Source organism: Urocitellus parryii, chromosome 2, assembly GCF_045843805.1.
Source record: "Urocitellus parryii isolate mUroPar1 chromosome 2, mUroPar1.hap1, whole genome shotgun sequence".
In the NCBI taxonomy this organism is placed as follows: domain Eukaryota; kingdom Metazoa; phylum Chordata; class Mammalia; order Rodentia; family Sciuridae; genus Urocitellus; species Urocitellus parryii.
Genome location: NC_135532.1, coordinates 2735399 through 2755973, shown reverse-complemented (window position 1 = coordinate 2755973; position 20575 = coordinate 2735399). Strand labels below are relative to the sequence as shown.

At 52.7% G+C, this 20575-nt stretch overlaps 2 protein-coding genes across 2 annotated transcripts in view; one reads left to right on the top strand and one right to left on the bottom strand.

Annotated features, from left to right (window-relative positions):
- Positions 1-2672, bottom strand: part of Col4a1 (collagen type IV alpha 1 chain) — a 125434-nt gene extending 122762 nt beyond the window's left edge. Inside the window, exon 1 of the mRNA XM_026399535.2 lies at positions 2465-2672. Coding sequence (XP_026255320.2) covers positions 2465-2548 — 84 coding nt within the window. The 5' untranslated portion in view covers positions 2549-2672. The remainder of the gene's footprint in view (positions 1-2464) is intronic.
- Positions 2673-2817: 145 nt separating this feature from the next.
- Col4a2 (collagen type IV alpha 2 chain) overlaps positions 2818-20575 on the top strand; it is a 147240-nt gene continuing 129482 nt past the window's right edge. The window contains exons 1-3 of the mRNA XM_026399516.2: positions 2818-3047; positions 3362-3449; positions 3569-3623. Of these exons, the coding sequence (XP_026255301.1) occupies positions 3406-3449; positions 3569-3623 (99 nt within the window). The 5' untranslated portion in view covers positions 2818-3047; positions 3362-3405. The remainder of the gene's footprint in view (positions 3048-3361; positions 3450-3568; positions 3624-20575) is intronic.

Below are 20575 nucleotides of genomic sequence, written 5' to 3'. Positions count from 1 at the left end.
AGCCACCAAGACACTTAGGGAAAGTTCACATTTCTGATTCCTAGAAATAATTTATTAAGATGGATCACCAGAACCAGTCGGAAGGGAGGCTGGAGGCTGCAGAAGGGAGGCTCACTCAACTCAGGACATCTGCATGACCAGAGCAGAGGTACTCATGGTCAGAACTATGGGGGCCTAAGCCCTATTCCTCCTCTCTGGCCTAAGAGAGAAAAAGAGGGGAAAAGAGTAGTGGGAGTGTACTGTGAGGTAAAATCAATAATTTGAAAATCCATCCACAAGTAAAGGAACAGTGTGATCACAGCACACAGGGTCAGATGCAAATCAAATAGTCTCTCACACAAGAAATTAAAGCACCCCTCAGCCTGGCACACAGTAGGTGCTGCAAATGCAGGCAAGGAGGGACTCAGACACCAAAGAAGCAGGAGATCCAGGAAAGAGGCATGTCTGCTGGCTTCTGAGTTAGGATGTGACAAATTCACACCATCTTTTCATTCAAATCATATTTTAAATTATATTTTGCTTGGAATAATTTAGACATTATTTCAACACTTTGGTGTATCTGATGGCTGTTTTTGTAAGGAGGTAAGTAAAATGTTATTGATGGCATGAAGAGGGAAATGGATTTTAAAACTGCAAGATATTATTTTTAAATGGATTTTCTTTTAAACCCTTGGGTTTATGATAATTCGAATGTTAATCACTTTTATCTAATTCAGCCAGGAAAAATACAATGTAGTGACCATATCTTGGAGGTTACTGGTGATGGGAACGACCACATGCAAGATTTCCTAAGACAGTCTATGATAACTTAAGGAATGGAGCAAAGCTAAGGGCCAGGAATGTACTTAGCAGTTACAGAATATCTAAAGGGAAGTAAAATAATCCCAAACTCAACATTGAGTTTGATTTTTCAGGTAAGAAGAGGAGTTTGAGTGAGTGCTTCCTTCCTTTTAAGGTCCTAGATGTCTAAAAAGCTAGCTCTCACAATTAGCTTTGCTTTGCTAACACTGTCAATCAGAAAATCTAAATCCAAACAGTGGTTCATATTTCCCAGCAGAGAACATTCCCTGATTTTCCTTGCCATTGGGCCTACCAATCTTGTCTTAGAAGTGTTAAATCTGTTGGTCAATATTTCTAAACCAAAATAAAGGATTCTTGAGCCCACTCTTGAAGGTATTTTTGTCATCATTACAGAAGGGTGTTTAAACAGCTGGCTCTGGCACAGGGCGAGACCAGGAGCGGGAGACCAATCTGAAGTTAACTGCTGATGTAATCATAGAGCTCTCGGTATCCAATGAAGGAGCTGCCGGGGCAGAGGCAAGCTCACAGTTAAGAGACGCTGCATACATTTCCAGATTATTCTAGTATGGAACAGTGAATAACTTAAACACAGTGGAGTTATTGAACATCATTCTCTCAAAAGAGAACTGAAATCTTAAAAGGACAAACCCAATGGCAAGCCTAAGAAAAGCTAAGACTAAAAAAAGTAAGTGTGAGAAATCTGGCAAGTAGCAAAAACCATTTTTAGTATTTGAGGGGAAAAAATCAAAATGTGCTTAGAGGCCACACCTCTGGCCTCTGGGACTGCTGGGCTGTGACACTAACAGCTGAAGCTCTATTCTCTGGAGGGGAAGGGAAAAGGGAAAGAACAGCAGTGGGTCCAGAGCCTGACTGCAAATGGATCTCCAGAGCCTTTCTGGGCAAGCACATAACCAAAGGAAATGAAAACTAAGCAAACAATTTGTGCATGAAACAATGAGATGGAGTTTCACTTTAGTTTCACACTCAAATACAAATATGGTTATAGTTTTAAAACACACACTAATAGAAGGCGGCCAGTCCAGGATGGTCACTTTCAAGCTGGTGTACCCGGAGAGCCCATCTCGGTTCTCAGCGTGCCTTAAGTTACACAAAAGTCGTGGGAAAGCAAAGAGACAGCTGTTTCCAGGCAAGAGGCCCAGAGCTGGTCAGCCTCCACCACCAGTCTCCAAACAACGAGAAACACGCCCAAAGCGATTCAGAGCCCTACACATGTGTGGGGCTCTGAGCAGCATGGGGTGCGCGTGTCCACCCTTCCAGCCAGCCCCCAACCCCCTCGAGCACCCAGGGCAGGTGAAGGCGGCCAGCCGCTGAACATCTCCGCGATGCGGGTTCAAGTCCCGCTGGCTCCAGTACACCCTTACCCCGCCGAGGTGCGCACTAAGTTTCTGGTCCCTTCCAAAGGCCGGGAGAACTTCCCTAACTCTCCCGTACCCGGACCATAACAAAGGAGGCTCGGTGACGGATGCGCGATCGCAGCCCACAGGGATCACCAGCGGGACCGGCCCGAAGAGTGCACCTGGGTGTGCTATGCGCGACCCCTGAGGGGAGAGTGGGCGGCTGACGCTGGTCTCCGGACAAAGGCCTCGCGGGGCGCCGGGGCGCAGGGCGGGACGCTGGGGAGTGGAGCCTGCCGGGGACTCACCTTCGCAGCGGCCCGGCTGCGCTCCTCGTGGAGCAGAAGGGCGACCAGCAGCAGCAGCAGCCAGACGCCGAGCCGGGGCCCCATGGTGGCGCGCCCGGGGCGGCGAGAGGCGGCGGGGAGCGGCGGAGATCGGCGGCCGGGCGCGCGGGGACCGCGGCGGGCAGCTCACTCTCGGAGGGCTGGGGTGTGAGCGCTGCGCACCGTCCCGGGCGCGGCGGCTAGGAGCGGAGACTTGCGCGCGGCCGCTCGAGCTCAATTTGTTGGCGCCGCCCCCTCCCCTAGGCAGGGCGCGGGCGGCGTCTCTAAGGGGAGGACCCTGCAGGGCGGGTGAGAGGCGGCGGGAGCGCGCAGCTCGGGAATTGCGCTCGCCGCGAATCGGGGCACCAGTGCTCCACACTCTGCACCCAGGGGCTCTAGCGCCCGGATCCCCTGCGCCTTGGGTCCGGGCCGAGGACCACGAGCGGACGCCTGGGCCCCCGAGGCCGGCGCCCAGCGAGGCCAGCGGCGCTGGTGTTGTGCCGCGGAGGGCGCTTCTGGAGGGGCCAATGCGCGTAGGCAGCAGCCCCTGACCACAGAACCCGAGGTGAGAGCAACCCCCAGGCGGCATCGAGACCCAGGCCCCAGGGCGCGGACTCCGGGCTCCCAGCGAGCTGGAACCGCGCGCTCCTCTGCTTCGGGGTGGGAAGGCAGAGAGTCGGGGAACCGGAATCACGCGCCGCCTGGCCAAGCGGGACCAGCCAGGGCCTACGGGGAAGGCCCCCCTTTTCATTCTTGTGTGGGGCGGCCTCTGGTCACCCCTACAAGGAAGCCTGGGGCGCACTGGGGAGACTGAGACCCGCGGTGAGGATGCTCTGCCTCCCCACCCCTTCTCTAACCCGCTTTGTCTCTGGCCTTCAGACTAGAAGGGACTGAGCGGAGCCAAGAGAGGACAGATTGGGACCATGGGCCAAGAGCGGTGCGCGGCGGCTGGCCCTGCCTTGCGGCGGTAAGCGACATTCTGCCTACTCCCTCGGCCCGGGCGCAGGGGGCCCTTGCAGGTAACTTTCAGAAACTGACAAGTCGGGGCCCGCATTCACGTCACTCTTCCCCCCCTCTCCCGTGCAGGTGGCTGCTGCTGGGGGCCTTGGCAGTGGGGTTCCTGGCCCAGAGCGTCTTGGCGGTAAGTACAGCTCGGCCTCGCGTTGGGATTTGCGCGCCGCCCGGGGGGATTAGGACACTCGCCTGGCCTTCAGAAAGGCAGCTCTTCTGCCCACCTGAGAGAGAGAGAGAGAGAGAGGGTGTGTTTGTTCGTTCCCAGGCCTGCAGCTGTGCATTGCAGGCGCGGCCTCTCGGGAGAGCTCATAATTAAAAACGTAGCCTAAGGCATGTCGTCCTTGCATTCACGTCTGGAAGGAAAGCCTTGGCCTTAGAAGCCCGGGAAGAAAGTCAGTCACTTGGCCGTGAAACGGGCCCAGGGGAGGTGAAAAAAGTTACTGTGGAACGCTGCCGTTGGTGTCCAGGCCCTGCCATGGACAGAAGGCTTTTGGATGTTTAAACTCGAGGCTCTGGGGAAAATGGGCTGGGTGAGAAGACAACCCTGTCATGTCAACCATCCTGTTGGAACAATGGAAGAGAAACCCATCTTCCTCCTGAGGGGTGGTCTGGCCCGGGGTGAGCCACAGGTGGGAGCTGACAAGCCCTCCTGTCTGTGAGGGTTTCCTGGGCGTAGCCCCCCACTCAAGGCAGCTCTGCCATATTGCCGTTGCCCGTGGTTGGTTACATGATGGGGTTTTACACATTTAATTAAGCAGTAGCCACCACATTTATGTTGCTGTTACCATGCTAAAACAGCACAGATTTTGTGGCCTCTTCAGGAATAATAATGTGTAGAGGAGTGAAAATTGAGGACACTTGTTAGGTGTCTCTACCCCCCTCCATTTAGTGTGTGATGGAATAAATAGCGACCAGTTACTCAGGTGAGGTCCCAACCAGAGCTAGCCCTGCTCTCCAGGGCTCCACTCTGCCTGGAGCACACAGTGGGGTAACTGTGTTGGTGGTTTTATCTAATTGTTATTGTCACATCTGTTTTACTGCTAAGGTTCTAAAGTCAGTGAATGAGGAAAATCCACTGTTATGTAGAAAGAGACACTGGTTTAGGTTCAGGGCCCAGAGTAGGAAGGAAGCAGAGGAGCTTGGAGGTTTTACCCAGGGTTTACTACGCCAGAACGTTCTTAGAGCTTGGTCTATCTCCTTCCTGTTCACAATCCTGACTTATGCAGAGCAGAACCTAGATATCAACCAAGCCCATTATTGAGGGTCCTTGTGCACGCATCACATAGTACACTTGGCTCAGACTTATGGACCAAAGAATACACGTGTGCACGTGTTATGTGCACGTGCATGCACATAAAGACACACACGCACATACACGCATAGGAGTTTCTCAGAGAGTGCCAGACAGGGTTCAAGTGTGCACATTGGTGTGCTGACACCCAGGACCCTGACCCTAGAAACACCATTGGCCCATCCAGGTCTTCCTGCCTGAGGATGGTGAGTCCCAGGAATTCTTACTGGGGACCAATCCTAAATCTGGTGGAAACGGCTCCCTGTCTGGCAACTGATGCACCAAACATAGCTTGCCCTATGGGCCTCACCTTATAATTCATGCCTCAGTTTCCACCCTTTGCAGGAGTGAATGTCCCCATTTTGCCTTGGAGGCCAAGTGCCCTTCTGGCTGGAGTGCAGCTCCATGCCTCCCCCATCCTGTCAGGTGCTATGAACTCACCCTCAGTCTCTTTGACCCTTGATCCTTGATTGGGACCAAAGGCACTGCCCAGAACTCCCCAAAGTACAGCCCTTGGCCCCCACAGAGCAGAATCACCTGGAAAACCTTAGTAGAAAGTCTGATTCGGGTCCCCATTCCAGGTCCTCTGGTGGGACTTTGTGAGGTGAAGCCTGGAAGTCTACATTCCCACATTGTGCCAAAGTTCAGGAGCCATTGAGCTGGAGTATTGAGTTGAGAGCCAGTTGAGGTCACTTGCAATTTATTTCATCTTTTTTTTTTTTTTGGACTTTAGATTCTAAATCTACAAATAAAAATAGATAAATATTTTAGTGATTTTCCTAGTGACACTAGCAATGTGCCGTTCAAAAGGCATGCAATTTGTTAAGTTCCACAAAGCATCGATCTTCTGCTTACTTCTTATCGACCAGCTTTAATTGCTGTACCCATGAAATAAACTCCTTGATTCTGTGCTACATTCATTAAGTTCCTCTTAATTGTGGCAAACTCAGCTCCACCCCTGTTTGGTGGCCCAACTCAGGAATCCTGTCTCCTTGTTTGCGGTATCAGGACTCTTCCCAGGGGTGGGTCCATTCAAGGAAAGAGCTACAATTGTATCTTCAGAGCATTGTGCAGAAGCAGCTGAACAGTTAGTGAAAAGCCTAGGTAATTATTTAATGAGTGTTTTCTGTGTGCCAATTTGTGCACATTAACACATCAAAGCCTCCTCAGAAAGCATACCTGAAGTAGGTAACTTATTACTATCATTTTGCAGTTGAGGGGTGGAAAAGGCATAAAATGTAAATAAATGCCCAAGAGTTTTCTCTTTTTAAGTGACTGAGGGGTTTGGAACCAGGCATTTGCCCACCACTGGAAACCTCCAGGATCCCAAGGCAGCAGTAAAAGTGCTCTTGAGTTTGGGTCTTTAGGTCTCCCAGCTATGTAGGGGGTTTCTCCTTGGCCCTGACCTTGAACTAACATTGAAGCCCACACACTGATTCCTGGGAAGTGGAATCTCCCTCTGCTGCTCTGAGAATTGGGAACACAGATCAAGAGAGAAAGGAATCAGCTCAGGACCCGGGGTGGGCCCAGGTGCTGTGTGGACAGCTTGGGCCACTAGCTGTTACCCATGTTGCCTTTTCTAGAGGCCCCCCTCGCTTGAATGCAATGCCACGGAGCCAAAGGCATGTGTAAACACCCATCCTGAGGTGCAGAGAGGTGCTGACCCCAGCCTCCCCCAGGTGGACTGCCAGGTACCGTCCCACCTGGGTCAGCTGCTGCTGGGTTATTGCCTAATGCAGACGCTCCGCTGGCTTCCGTGTCTTTGAATAACGGGGATATTCAGAACAGTGTTCCCCCTCAGAGGTTGTCATATGAGGGGGTGCATGTGAAGTGCTTTGGGGTGTCGTGCATGGCACAAGTGCCAGGAGGTGTCTGCTGGGTCTGATTGAGGGAAGATCCTTGAAGCCCGAACACAGTGCCTGGGAAAAGTGGGCTCCAAGGCTGCCTTGGCACAAGCTTGAGTTTCTAAAAAGCCTTTTAGGACGCCAAGCTCTTGAAAATGTGCCTGACTCTGCTGCAGGCAGCTGCATGCTCCTGACCTTCATTGGGACGTAAAAGCTCTAGCTGCAGCCACACCGAGCATTGTTACTTATCTCAAGAGGCTGGCAGCAGCCTTGAAGATCTGAGGCCCAGTCCTGTGTGATTCTGGAAGAAGAGAATTCCAGAGAACAAAGGCATTCCCTGACATCAAATAACAGCAGGCTGGGCGGCCACTTAGTGACCTCAGCCTGGGGGACAGTCAGGGCAGGGAGTGGGGACAGTAACACAGGTTCTCATAGGTGGAGACCCTGAAGCACCAGCACTGTGCCCCAGGAAGAGCAGGCTGCTTGGGCACCAGCCTGTGTTTCCAAGCAGCCCTCCAGAGCCAGGCCCTGGAAAATCCATCTGGCTCTGCTGCAGGCTGCCGTCCCTTTCCCTCCCTTCAGAGGCAGAAGCAGAGCAGCAAGGCCTCGAGTCCACTTTCTGGGGCCTCGGCAGAGGTGGGCTGAGCGGCTTCTGGAGCCTGGCTGAACAGCAGGAGGACAGGGCTTTCCTCCTTCCCAGAGCCCTGGTCTCATTGTGCAAAATCTGGGCCCTGAGAAGGAGAAAATCTTAAGTTCCCCTTTTCTCCACGGAACGCCAACCCTATCTAGCCCTCTAGAGGCAGTGGAAGTAATTCTCCCTGGGTGGCTTGGATGACTTGGCCACAATAAATAACAGCAGGATTCGTCACCAGAATCCCACACTAGAGGTGGGGAGGAAGGATGAGCAGAAAGCAAAGGCAAGAGAAGAGACTCCAGGCGCTGTGCAGGGCTGTGTGCAGAACCAGAGAGAGAGCGTGCAGAGTTGAAGGGAGACGTTCTAGAACAGGAAACAAAGATCTCGCTAGAATAATACCAGCCAAAGCACTGTCTGATGTGTGTCTGGGGAAAAGGAAAGGAAATGGGTGACTGGCTTAAATGGTGAAGGCAAGGGGACAGCTGTAGTGAGGCCTGCCTGCAGTGGGCAGCTGGGTAGTGAAGCCTCACTACCAGGAGCTTTTGCATCAAGAGGATTTAGGGAAAGCGCCCGGTGGGGCCTCTGGCCTTCCAGGGCTGCTGTTTGTTGGCATTCACCCCACTGCTGAAGTGGCAGGGACCATTTGGAAGTGGCTTGGGCTAATTCACCTTGTGAACCAGCAGTCAGCACGGTGGGCCTGCCCTGCCTGGCTACTGACTGGCCATTTGTCCTCAGAATGAGGAACAGGCTGAGAAGGGAGGTTGAAGAGCTGAGTGGCAGGCATTGGCAGGAGCTCTCCAGGTGACCACATGCCCTGGGACAGAGCCGGCACTGCAGCCTGTGCCTGACCACCTCGCCATGGACCCTGCAGTTCCCAGAGGCTTGAGGGCAAGCGCCGTCTTAGGTGCATCCTGGAACGAGGAGGGTGTCCAGTGAGCATCTGAGCTGCTCCAGCATGCGACCTAGAAGTGTCCTGCAGGAGGCCTTTTGTCTTCATGGTGTTGAGAAGCTTCTAGAATGTGGTAAACAAGTGGTACTTGACCAGTTGAAGAGAAAGGAAAGGCAGGGTTTTAGACAGCTGCCTTCTGCATTCCCCTTGAGTGGCCACTCCCTGAAGTCAACAGTGTCTTGGGACATGCAGCCCTTGGTTTTATTGACAGTGGGTTTCATTTTTATTATTCATGAAAGAAGATCGTGCCATCCCGTCTTAAGGGGACTCCATGGGCTTCTCCAATCCTGTGCCTGTGGTCAGGGAGTGAATTTCAAAGGAAGTAGTAGTGGCCAGAGCTTCACCAGTGAACGCTGACCTCCCCACTGGATTCTAGGCCCCTGCTGGGGGCCCAGGCCATCTGCCACCCCGTCAGACTCCTGCTCTGCACAGGCTCTGTGAAGGTGTGTGCCCTGCACTCAGGGAGGCTGGCTGCACGGAAGCAGCAAGCTCTTTTGTGAGACCGGCTCTCCCAGGGCCCGGTGGTGTCCTGGAGCAGCTCTGGGACAGAAAGACTCTAGAAAGGCTGGCAGAAGCTGAGGCTGAAGCTGGATGTGCCGATGTTAATGGCTTGATGCTGACGAGCATGCCAACCTCATGTGAGATGTTGACACCTCGTCTTGTCTGGGTGAAGAGTACACAGAACCTGCACTGTCCTTATCGCTTTTCTACAGATCCAATTATTTCAGGTACGATAATTGTCTTTTAATTGTTCCTTAGAAGTCGTGAGCAGCCACATTTGGTGTGCACAGGCAGGTACGAAAGTGCTCAGAGAGGGCTGAGGAACAGGGAGTTTCCCACTAGTGAATAGCAGATGTACCAGCAAGAGGAAAATACTGTTCCCATTCTTTTCTCAAGTAAACAAAAGTCACTGTTTCCTGAAAATATGGAAGAGGTAGTTTGCCCCCTGCCCAGGAGGCAAGCTTTACGAGGAGAGGAGGGAAGCACGTTCATGTCTCCTGGTCACCCTCCCCCTCCTAGGAGGCCCCCAAGGAGGGTGCTGTTGCCCACCCTTCCTCGCAGGGGTGGTGTTATCTCTCTGTCCTGTTCCCTGGCAATAACTAGAAAGGAGATTCCACAGTCCTTGGAATCTCCAGTGATAACGTCCTTTTGTATGCTAAAGAGTTGACTGATGGCTGGCCCCGTAGGTAGCTGCAGATGAGATCTGGTCACCAGAAAGGCCAAGACAGGGTTAGAGTCCAACCTCTGGCAGGGGACAGGGACTGGAAATTAACTGATCACTAATGACCAAAGCTACATTTTGGAGCTTCCATTAAAAACTCACAAATACTGGGTTTGGCGAGCTTCCACACACATGGAGGCTCCCGGAGGTGGCTCCAGAGAGGGTGTGGACGCTCGGGCCTTTCTTCCCCCAGACCTGGCTCCTCACCTGTGTCCTGTGTAGGAAGCCAGCACATGGAGTGTTCCCCTGAGATCTGTGAGTCACGCTAACAAGTTATTCCAACTCAGAGAAGGGTCATGGGAACCCCACCCTATAGCCCTGCCACAGGTCAGAAGCACAGGTGACTGGCACCTGAGCAGAGCCAGCATGGACGGGGCCTCAGCCTGCTCCAGCTCCAGGTAATCGGCATCAGATGGAACAGGAGGGCACGCAGCTTAACGGCTTGCTCGGCTCCTGGGGAGACCCCCACACACCTGAGTCACATTCAGTTCTGAGTAGAGTAGGAAAAAGAAGTGGTAGAGCTGGGGGAGGGGGTGCTGCTCCGTTGCTTCCTGAGCCTGACAGGACGGAGGCTGGCCTGATGGCGGGGCTGCAGGAAGGACACAGGCCCTCAGCAGTTGCCTATTGCTGCTCACACCTCTGGCCTTTAGTGTCCGGTGCAGAATAGGAGAGCCCCACCCTGCCTTCCCACATGCAGTGACGACGTTGCTAGTTAGAGGGTGGTCTGCCCGGGAGCCCACCTCCCTAAGCCCCACCACAAGCCCCTGCGTCCCACAGGACACCACTGTGGTGAGATTGGAGGCAGCAGCCTCCCAGCAGCCCCAGCCCTGTTTCAGGTAGGGGCTGGAAAAAGAGGCCAGGAACAAGAATGACCCCCAGACAGGGGCTATCACCTGGTACATTAGCCTGCCACCGCCCTGCCACTGATAACCAGATGTGAAGCGGGCAGGGGCCACCTCTGCACCAGCCTGCCAGACCCGTCCTGGGCACTGGCATCTGCTCTCCTGCCTCAGCCCCTGGGAACCAAGGACATCCTGTCCCCTTGCTCTCAGCACCCACATGGCAGAGGTCAGTATGCCTGGGCCCACCCTGGACCCAGCTGGAATCAGGCCCCTTGAAGAGTTAATTGATGTGCACCCCCAACTGACAGGACTTAACAGCATCATTAGAGATCCAGGTTTGGAATTGTCACTCACACCCCCTGCAGATGCTGGCCACGTCTCCACCCAGAGTCCCCCTTTTGGTGCAGAAACGCCTCCCTCGGCCGCAGCTGCTGTTACGCCATCGAGTGCAGGCTCCACACACCACTCCAGAGCTGACCCAGGGCCACTCTCGAGGCCTGAGCCATGGGGGCCTCAATAAACTGATTGTTAGGAAATGACTGAGGATGTAATTGACAGTGTTCAAACAAATCTTTTAAATGAGGGATATGGTCCTAGAAAATTGGAAAATTAATAAAAGACTAGGTTTCTTAAAAAGTATTTTTATCACTTTTTTTTTTCTTTTTTCCAAATTAAGTGCTATCCCCCGTGGATGGCAGTGGCTGTACTTAGTGATAAGGGAGCATGGGGCAAGCCTGGAGAAGATTTGAATTTTTTCCTAGGGATTGTTTCCACTCCACCCTTAAAATTCCTATTTTGCTGCTTTGGCCCAGGTCAGTAATCTCTCATGTGGGAATTACAGAAGAATTTGGGGTTTTGAGTTATGTGGACTAATTATCTGGTACCTGGTAGAAATTGTAGAGCAGGGTGTCTCCCGTACGAGGAGCGTGTTGAGATCCCTTATTGCCTGTGGAGCAGCAGGCCCTGTGAGAACCAAGCACAGGCTGGACATGGCCAAAACCGTGTGCCCCACGAGCTTCCACGGCTCTGCCTGTCCCTCAGGTGACAGTGCCTATTAGCAGTGAGCGTGCAGTCGTCTCAAACACATCAGGAAGAGCAGCATGAGACTTCGTCGGTCCAGTCAGGGACCTGTGGGCTGGGACCCCTTCCTCCGTGGTCCTCAGCCCCCAGTAGTGCTGGCCCCTGAGGGAGACAAGGAAGGAAGCCCTTGGAGAGTCCTGGGACTGCTGGGACCTGACAGTGATCCCTGGAGGCTCTCCCAGTGTCCCTTGGGAGAAGCATGGCAGCACCCCTTGCTGAGCACCCAGGTGTCAGGACTCACTGAGGGTGGATTGAGGCAGAACAGGCAGGGCCATTGGCAGGGAGCATAAAACCAAGCTGAGCATAAAACCCAGAACTCCTCCAGTCTATCATTCTGCTCTGCACCACTGTGCCAGGGTGGTAGGTCCCCTGTGCAGGGCATGGAAGGTCACGTTGCCTCATGATGAAGCACGGTGGTGAAGGACAGAGGATTTAGACTAGAGGTGTCCTGGGTTTCACGCTCAGCTTGGCTCCTACGTTCCCTGCCAACGACCCTGCCTGTAGAGGTTGTGTGAGATGATAAGTTGAGACGGAAGAGAGCACACACCCTGGCCACGTGCACACACACATGCATACATGCACCACACATGCATACATTCACACCTGTGTACACAAACATGCATGCACATGGACAGGCCTCCTCTTTTCCCACTCGAGCTGCTGAGGCAGAAGAACGGCCCAGGCAGCATCAGACACCTGAGCATCTTTAGGGTCCTTCGGCTGGAAGGCCAGAGCCAGGGGAGTGCAGCTGACTGAGCAGCCTCATGAGCTCTGACAAACAGACTGAAGAGGCAGTGTCAGGAGAGGCCCGAGAATGGCCAAGGAGTCCATGGGAATGGTCTGGGCGGGGACAGGGGGCCCACAGCAGAAGCCAGAGTCCTGTGGATGCAACCAGCCTCACTCTCCAGGCCCTGTTTGAAATTCGGGGGCAGACAGCAGATTCGCCCAGCTGCAAGGGGTGAAGGATGTGCCAGCGCAGCACTGTGTCGGAGCAGAGGGAGGCTCTGGAAGGTTCTGCCAATCACATTTAGAGAGAGGGTGTTACCAAAACCCCGTGGGGAATGAGAGGCCTGCCTAAACTATCTCCGCTGGACAGGAGGCCCCGGGGACAGTGTGGAGGCGCTGCACCCCTTCTTTCCTGGGCCCATGCCAGCTCCAATGCTGACATCTGCTTTCACTGTCCTGTGGCCGGCGTGCTCACTGAAGCTGCCCGTGAGCCACAGGTGGGCAGCTGTGGCCTACCAAAGGGTCAGAGTGCCTGGGTTTACGCCCCTCGCTTCCTGAGCATCCTGGACTAGCGACTGGGTCACCGGTTCTGTGTCATGAGCTCATTCACGTGAAACTCAGTAAATGAACACCTTGATTCTCTAGGAATAGTGTCCATGCACACATTAGGCACATCCGTCCTCCTGTGGCCACACGTCCAGGCCAGGGAGTGAGGACAGCGGGAGAGGTGCAGTTGGAGAGTTGGGAGCGGGGCTGGGGAGTTGGCCAACTGTTCCACTTATAAAGGCCAACGTGTCGTCGGGGGTCCCCCACCATGAGAGAGCCCTCGAGGTTCCTAGAGGAAGCCGCGTCGCCTCTCTTCAGTTCTGTGTTGGACTTTCTGTGAGCTGGTTTCGCGTGTGGTTGTGCTCATCAGTGAACACTGGTGCCGAGGGACCCCAGAAGTACCACACCATGGCACAGGTTCTTAGGATTAGGCCAGCGTGGGTCTGGTGTGGGACCTGCCCCAGCTCTTTCCTGGCTGATGATATTGGTTGACTCACTTAATCAATTTTTTACATTTTTGATAGGTTTCTAAGACCAAAGTAAACTAGTTGTTACTGCCTGAGCGTGCCCTGAGGATGAGGGGGGCTGGCAGTGGAGCTTTAGTGACCTCCTCAGGTGGTGCCTGGCAAAGGTGAGCTAGGTTTTGGTTTTTTGGGTTTTGATCAATATGGGTGTTCATCCTTAAGACATGAAGACTTGAAGTCCCAGAGTTACGAGGACTGGGAGAGAGCAATGTCTCAGCCAGGCTGCCAGGACGGGCACAGGGACCGAGGCTGCAGCAGGACCTGAGACCTGACTGGGACATGGGTGCCCCCGTGATGCCTGGAAGACCACACTGTAGTGACCAGGGGCTGAGCCGTGCGTATGGGCTCCCTGTGAAGCAGCTCCCATGGGGAGAAGCAGCTCAGATGGCGAGAAGCCGCAGAGGTGCACTTCCTATAAGTGGAAGAAATGTCAGCAAAGGAGACAGTTGGTATTTTAGTGAAAATTAAGATAGAACTAAATTATTTGCAGAACAAATGGAGAGGCTTATAAACAAAGAATGTCTTATTGAACAGTGCGAGGGAAGGTCTGGGTTTGGCGCGTGACATAGAAGGAGCGTGCAGTCTGGAGGGGGCAAGAGGATTCCCTCCACCCCACTTCCTAACAGGCTCTGCTCTGGGACCACAGTCCTGCTCTTTTCTGTTGTCCACAGTGAGAACTGGCCGTTCCCAGGTGAGCGGGGCCACGGGGGGAGGTGGCAGCTGGCCAGGGAGGAAACACCTCCTTCCCCTGCTTCCTTACTTGGTGATTCTCCTCCTCGTCGCCACCGGCCAAGTCATAACCGAGTAAGGACCTGAGATATTCTCCTTTCCTGTCTGAAAACCACCTTCCTTCCCCTGGGCCCACCAGGTTCCGGCTGCTCCCTCCCCGCTCCTCCTGAGACAGTCTGAGCTCAGACAGGATTTCCTCCTCTTAGTCACCTTATTGTCCAGTCTTCTCCTTCCCCCTGCAAAACAAGGAATGTTAAGGGCAAAGGGTCCAAGGCTTCCTGTCCTCTGGATGAGTAAACCTCCTGCCAGTCTGTGGGGACCTCCGTTTTTACATCAGGATGCCAGGGGACTGGAAAATCAGTGCATTTTAGTTAGGTCATGGCCCACAGTGCGTTTCCAACAGTCCGTCTTGGCCGTTGCTAATTTGCAGCTGTTCACCTGAAGTTCTGGTTCTCTATCGATGCCAGATGCAGCCATGATCTGGCAGAAGTCCCACCCACCCACTGGGTAAGGTGGACATGGCAAATTGGGGTCCATAGCTCCACGTCCGTCCTAGGTGGCCCGGCTGCAGGCACCACCAGAACTCCTGCCGCATGGTGTGCCTTGCCTCTCGTTGAGGCCCTGTTTTGCAACTGTGGTTATTTCTTCTCTCTCCCACAAGCAGTTTGTTATCTGCATCTCACCTGGTTGGAATTTAATGTTCTGGAAATAAGTGAGTTGTTTCACTCTGGAGGGGGAAGGAAGTAAGATTAGTCATGCTGGCTCTTGATTTTTTTTTTTAATCCAAAAATTCTTTACTTAAGAAGTACACACAATTAAGAATAGGATCGAATCCTGTCCAAGAGTTCTAGGATGAGGAGCGGGCTGGACGGCACTGATTTTTCATTAACTGGGAAGTCTGGTTCCCTTGAACAGATTCTCCCCCTGCGGTTGTCTGCTACTTTGTATATAAGCAAGAGAGCAAAGCCTGAGAAGTACCTGGGAAGATAGCAAGTTTATTTAAAGGGGAGAAAGATAGGTAAATGATGGATGGGTGGAATTCAGTTTGTAAGATGGCTTTTCCTCCTTTGTACAGCACGTTTCAATCTGTTCTCCCAGATTTCTGGTTCTTGAGTGGACAAGACAAGAGACCAAGGCACTGGCCAGTGCTCCTGCCTTCTCCCTGGTCCTTTGTCCTCACTGAATTTCATTAACTGAGTTTCTAAGAATAAGCACAGACAAAAAGGCAGGTTTCATGACTCCTTACATTTTAAGAAATCACCTTAGATCATTATTCTTTCTGAAATTTCACATGTTTAAAATTGGTGCAGCCAGGTGCAATGGCGCCTACCTGTAATCCCAACAACGCTAGAGAGGCAGGAGAATCTAAGTTCAAAGCCAGCCTCAGCAACTTAGTGAGGCCTTACACAACTTAGCAAGACCCTCTCCAAAAATAAAAAAATGAAAGGAATCTAGCATGTGGGTCAGTGGTTGAGTACTCCTGGGTACAATCCCTGGTACCAAAAAAAAAATATATATATATATATATATCTGCAGAGTGAACTCTTGGTGCCTGATTCCTATGTCTCAACCATTATAGATGCCCTTTGTAAATTAATGACTGAAAATGACTGCATCACACCCCTCAGGATTTCCTGTATGTATACAGTGCAAACCTGGATTGATTTTTTTAAATTTTTTTATTTGCTCTAATTAGTTATACATGACGGTAGAATGCATTTTGATACATCATGCATAAATGGAGCATAACTTCCCATTTTTCTGGTTGTACATAATGTAGGTTGGTTCTTTTATACTGTTTTCATCATAAAATTAACCGTCTCATCCATTTTAAGCGTATGGCTCACTGGCGTCAGGCACCTCACACTAAGGTGCAACAGTCACTGGTGTGTCCAGAGCCTTCTCACCTTCTCAGAGAGAAACTCCACATACCTGGTAAACCACTGTCCCTTTCCTCCTACGCCAGCTCCAAAACCTGCTCTGCTTTCTGTCCCTATGGATTGAACTCCACTAGGGATGAGCAGGATTCTATTCCAGTGGGATCATACAGTATTGTGCTTTAGACTAGGGCACTGGGCGGCAGTCCTTAAGGCCCTTCCATGACGTACCATGTGTGGAATTTCCCTTTTAAGGCTGAATAATATTCCTATGATTCTTAAGGTTACTTTTAAGCTCAAACTTGTTTTCCTGCCCAAGAGGTTGTACATGGTGAATGTTGGGGATTTTAAAAAGAGAAAAAAACTGGTTTCCTGTTCAGCTGAAGGTGGAGGTCTTCCTGAGTCAGGCCAGCAGCTTGGGCCTCTGGACCTGAGTCTTGGGGCCTCTGGTACCTATGAAGCTCTTTCTGCTGAGGAGGTTCACGTGGGGCCTGCTGAGCTTGGTCACCTCCTGGACTCTAGCAAGGCAGCCATCCAGGAAGGAGCTGCAAGTCCAGTGAGAGGCCATGAGTGGGGACTGGGCTGGACGTACAGGTGCAGGCATCGGAGACCCAGAGCTGTTCTTGCATGTCCTGGAGACGAGTCTGAACACTCAGTCCTCCCTGCTGCTGGACCTTCATGGTCTAGGAGGAGTGAGTGGACAGGGGAATTGGGCTGCTCCCATCCTGCAGAAGCCTGCACTGACCCTAGGGACCCACAGTGCCTTGGGATTGTGTAGGCAGGGTGGCCTGCAACCACACCTCAGGCCTGGACTCCAATGCTCCCACCAGCTACCTTGGGCTTTGGTTGTGCCCTCTGAGACAGGGCCCTTGCCACGGATGGCCTGGAGATGAGGGGAGAACCTCCAGGGGAAGCTCCAGCAGGGTCAGACGTCCTGATGGCCGCCCTGAGCGCCTGACTGCCTCGCAATTCACTTGCTTTTTGACATTATTCAGGCTCACTGTGACTCATTTTCTGCGTTTTTGAGGCTAGGACTTAAATGAGTGAGTGCAGGGAGCTGCAGGCTGCCCGAGGACACCTGTCTCGGACAGAGAAGGCTGGCAGGAGTGTCTCAGCACTGGTTTCTCTCAGTGCTGCTGTGACGGGAGGGCAGGCAGAAGGAGGAGGCTTTCCCTGCCTCCTGAGCCCCAGCACGGGCCCCAGAGCAGGGGCCAGGCCAGGGCCAGGCAGGCACCCAGTGTCCTCTTGTGTCTGGTGGGACAGCTGTGGTCTGAGTGGTATGATGGAGGTGGTAGGGAAGAGGGGGGAGAGGACGAGTCCTGGGCAAAACCAAAGTAAGTGTTTTGAGACTTTTTGTTCAAAATCACAGCACATATCACTGTGTTCAGTGCCAAAGGCACATCCCTCAAGAATGTGCACTTAAAGTCAACCAGAGATGAGGGCTTCTCTCATTGGTTCCGCTTGGCTTGAGTTGCCATGTTGAAAACTACTGGGGTAGACACACATTGGCTTATCTGCACAAACTAATGCAAAATGTGCTTCAGCTGCAGGACAGAGTGCCAGACTATTTCAGTTTAATAGCCTGCATTATTTTCCTTGAGCTCCAAACCCAAAGGGAAGCAGGCACTTGGCCAGTGAGCCAGCTCCAGCTGATCTGAGCTTTCTTCAGGGCAGCAGAGGTCCACCGCTGGCCTCCTTTGTGCTTCTGGAAACAGCCTCATGGTCGTCGGGGGTAACTGAGGGTCCAACCCTGCAGTGGGAGACAACTGAACTGACTTCCCCAGAGACCTGTTCTAAGGAGCCCAGACACGGAGGCCATGAAGGAGGGAGCTTGCCCGGGCAGTGCCTTCGACCTTCCAGTGCAGTCCCCTACCAGGAGAGACCTGAGTCCAGGCAGTCCCCTACCAGGAGAGAGCTGAGTCCACAGGGGGGTGATGTCTCTTCGCCTGGTTGCATGAAAAAGCAAACTGGGCTGAGTCCTCAGTCCTGGCTGGAGGCCACAGAGGGGTGGGTGGTGCTGGCGACCCTGCATTTCTGATGCCCACCCACTGGTGATGGGGATGCTGCCAGACCAGGGAGCACAGTGTGGGCAGCAGGTTCCAAGCACTGTCTCCGAGGGCCATTTCAGCCTGGGCTCACGGCTCCCCTGGGCTGTGTCTCCCAAGAGCTCTGGGAAGCATGCAGCTCCGGAGCTAGCTTACAGGCTGGGTGGGTGGCTCCTGCCTGCGAGGGCAGTTTCATCTGCTGTTCTTAGGGGTTCAAGGCCTTCCTGACTTTGCAAAGCGTCTAATCTTTTGGTGTGTGTCCTGGCCTGGGGGTGTCATGCCAAGAACACGTGTGACCTGAGCCAGGAGCAGACTGCTGGCTGGTGGCGGACCCTCTCAGTTCGTGAAACCACACTGACTTCTGTAATATGAGTTGTCTTGTCCTGTCAACCTGAGCCTGTGGTTTCAACAAAACTTTGGGCCAAATGTGTAGATAACAGTCAGAAATCAACACACATCACACATGTGACCGTCCTGGCTTGACATAACCAGCTCCCAAGGTGGCGGTCACTGTCACTCCCTCTCCACCCAGTACCACCTGAACCTGGGCCTGCCTCCTCCCCGGCCTGCTCTCCAGTAGCCCAGGGCCTGGCCTCACTCCTTCCTGGAGCTCAGAGCCGAACTCTTCAGCATAGAGATGCGACCTTTGGTCTCCAGCCTGTTGCAGGCCCCGGGGGTCTTTCAACTAGGCTGTTTGTGGGCATCAGTTTCTTGAGTTTTCATTGGCCTCTTCCCAGGCCCCTGGAGCCTCAGTGACAGAGGGGGCTGCACATGGCCCATCCTCAGGCCAGGCCCTGTCCACCACCCTACTCTGTCCAGCTGCCAGGTGCAGGGTGTCCATCTGCCTCCCCATCTTCACTCCTAATGTGACAGTCGGCCTCCTAATCTCCTGGGCAAGCTAGACTAACACTGTCTTAGCTCAAATGCTGAGTTCATTTAAAAACCAATGCAGCTCAGTCCAGGACGGAGCTTCTAAGTCAGCCGGGGACGTTGACCTGGAATGACTTGATCATGGGTAGATGTTAGGGTTGTGTTTGTGATGTCTCATCCAGTGCACACTCCCCAGCCTCCAGAAGTTTTAGGGGTGTTTACTGGTGCTGTGAGTCTCAGCCTCAGAGACTAGTGCCGCCACCAGCACATGCACATCTTCTTGTCCCCTCTGCTGGTCACCAGATGAGCGTGGCCCCTTGCACCTCCACACCTATCCCAGCCCCTCAGACGGCTGTTCTCAGAGGGTTCCTGCCTGGTCCCAGCTTGGCCTCACAGCTGCTCTGCTGGGTCTGCTCACCCTCTACTTGGGGGCCCCCTGATGACCCTGTCCTCCCCGGCCTCCTAGAGTGCCACCCAGTCGCCCATTCTGGACATTTGAGACAAACTCCTCACATCAGCACCCCACTTGATTCCACCCAGAGACCAGCTCGGTCATCTGGCCCCCACCTCCCAGCCAGGCCTGCTGGCTTGAGTCTCAGAACCAGGATTCTGTGTTTCACATTCAGTTCTCGTCACTCCAAGGCAGCCATCCTCTCCAGGAGGCCCAGGTGGCTGTCCAGCGTGTCTCTTTACAGTGAGATTGAGGATGGGTGTTGGAATAGAAAACAGAGATTCAGCTCCGCGTCGTTGGCTCGTGTTGTTGTAAGAGAGGAATTCATTCTGTGAGTGTCAGCGAAGCATTGAAAGCCCCCACCCATCCCAGCAGAGCCCTCCCGCTGCGACCCACACCCCACCAGTTTTTTTTGTTTTATGTGTGTGATTAGTCAGGAAGATCCTGAGTGGTGTTGAGCACTTGCCTGTCGTCATCTCAAAGTCAACCTTTAAAACAAAACGGTGAGCATAAAGCACGGTACAGTTTCTCAGTTGTCACATACACAAAATTATTAGAAAAGTCTGTACGGATTTTACTATTTTACTAAAATTTCACTTCTGAAGCATAGTCAATATTGTAAATGACTGTTAGGAATAGAACTCTGAGGTCAAAATCACATGCCCTGGTCCTGTCAATACAAACTGATAATTATGACTTTGTCATCAGCAGACCATGGACAGGAAGGACTCTGGAAAAGTCGACCAGGAGTATTTTGATCAGTTTAGGAAAGTAGATGTCCAGTGCTTTCAAAACACCTGCTACATGGACCACCTTGCTGTTAGACCGTGCGATCCGTGTGAACGGAATAGCCTGAAGGGAGACGGAATTCTTAGCTAGGATGTTGAATCATTGTTTAAAAGTCTGGAAAACTTTGCTCCTTTCTAGAACTCTCCAATTTGGATATTTTCTTTCCGTTCCATCCAATCCTTCCACAATTCGATTAAATTAGGGAAGTTTTTCACTCTCACTTGACACTGAAGCAGAGCCAGCCCTCACAGGTCAAGTTCACTGTGATGGAAGCCAATGTGGCATAGGCTGAGGTTTCTCTCTGCAGTGTTTTACCACCTTCCTCTGTTCCTGCCCCTGAGCTCATGAAATAGGAAAATAAAGCACTGTTGAGAAGAAATCCATGTGAGCTGTCCAACAGGTACCCTCCCTCCAGTGATGACGCAGGACTCGGGGTGACATAAGGATATTCCCTGGGAAGCCTCATCCTAGGTACGGAACCTCAGAGCCAGCTAGGACTTCAAGATCAACTCATCCAAACTTCTCTTTAAATAGGGAACCAGAAAGGTGCAGAACCCAGCTGTGACCACACAGCCAGGGCCTGGCAGAACTGAGACACCAAGCCCCCGTCCACGTTAGCCTGTCCAGGAATGCTCTCATATAATTTCACTAATTAAATCA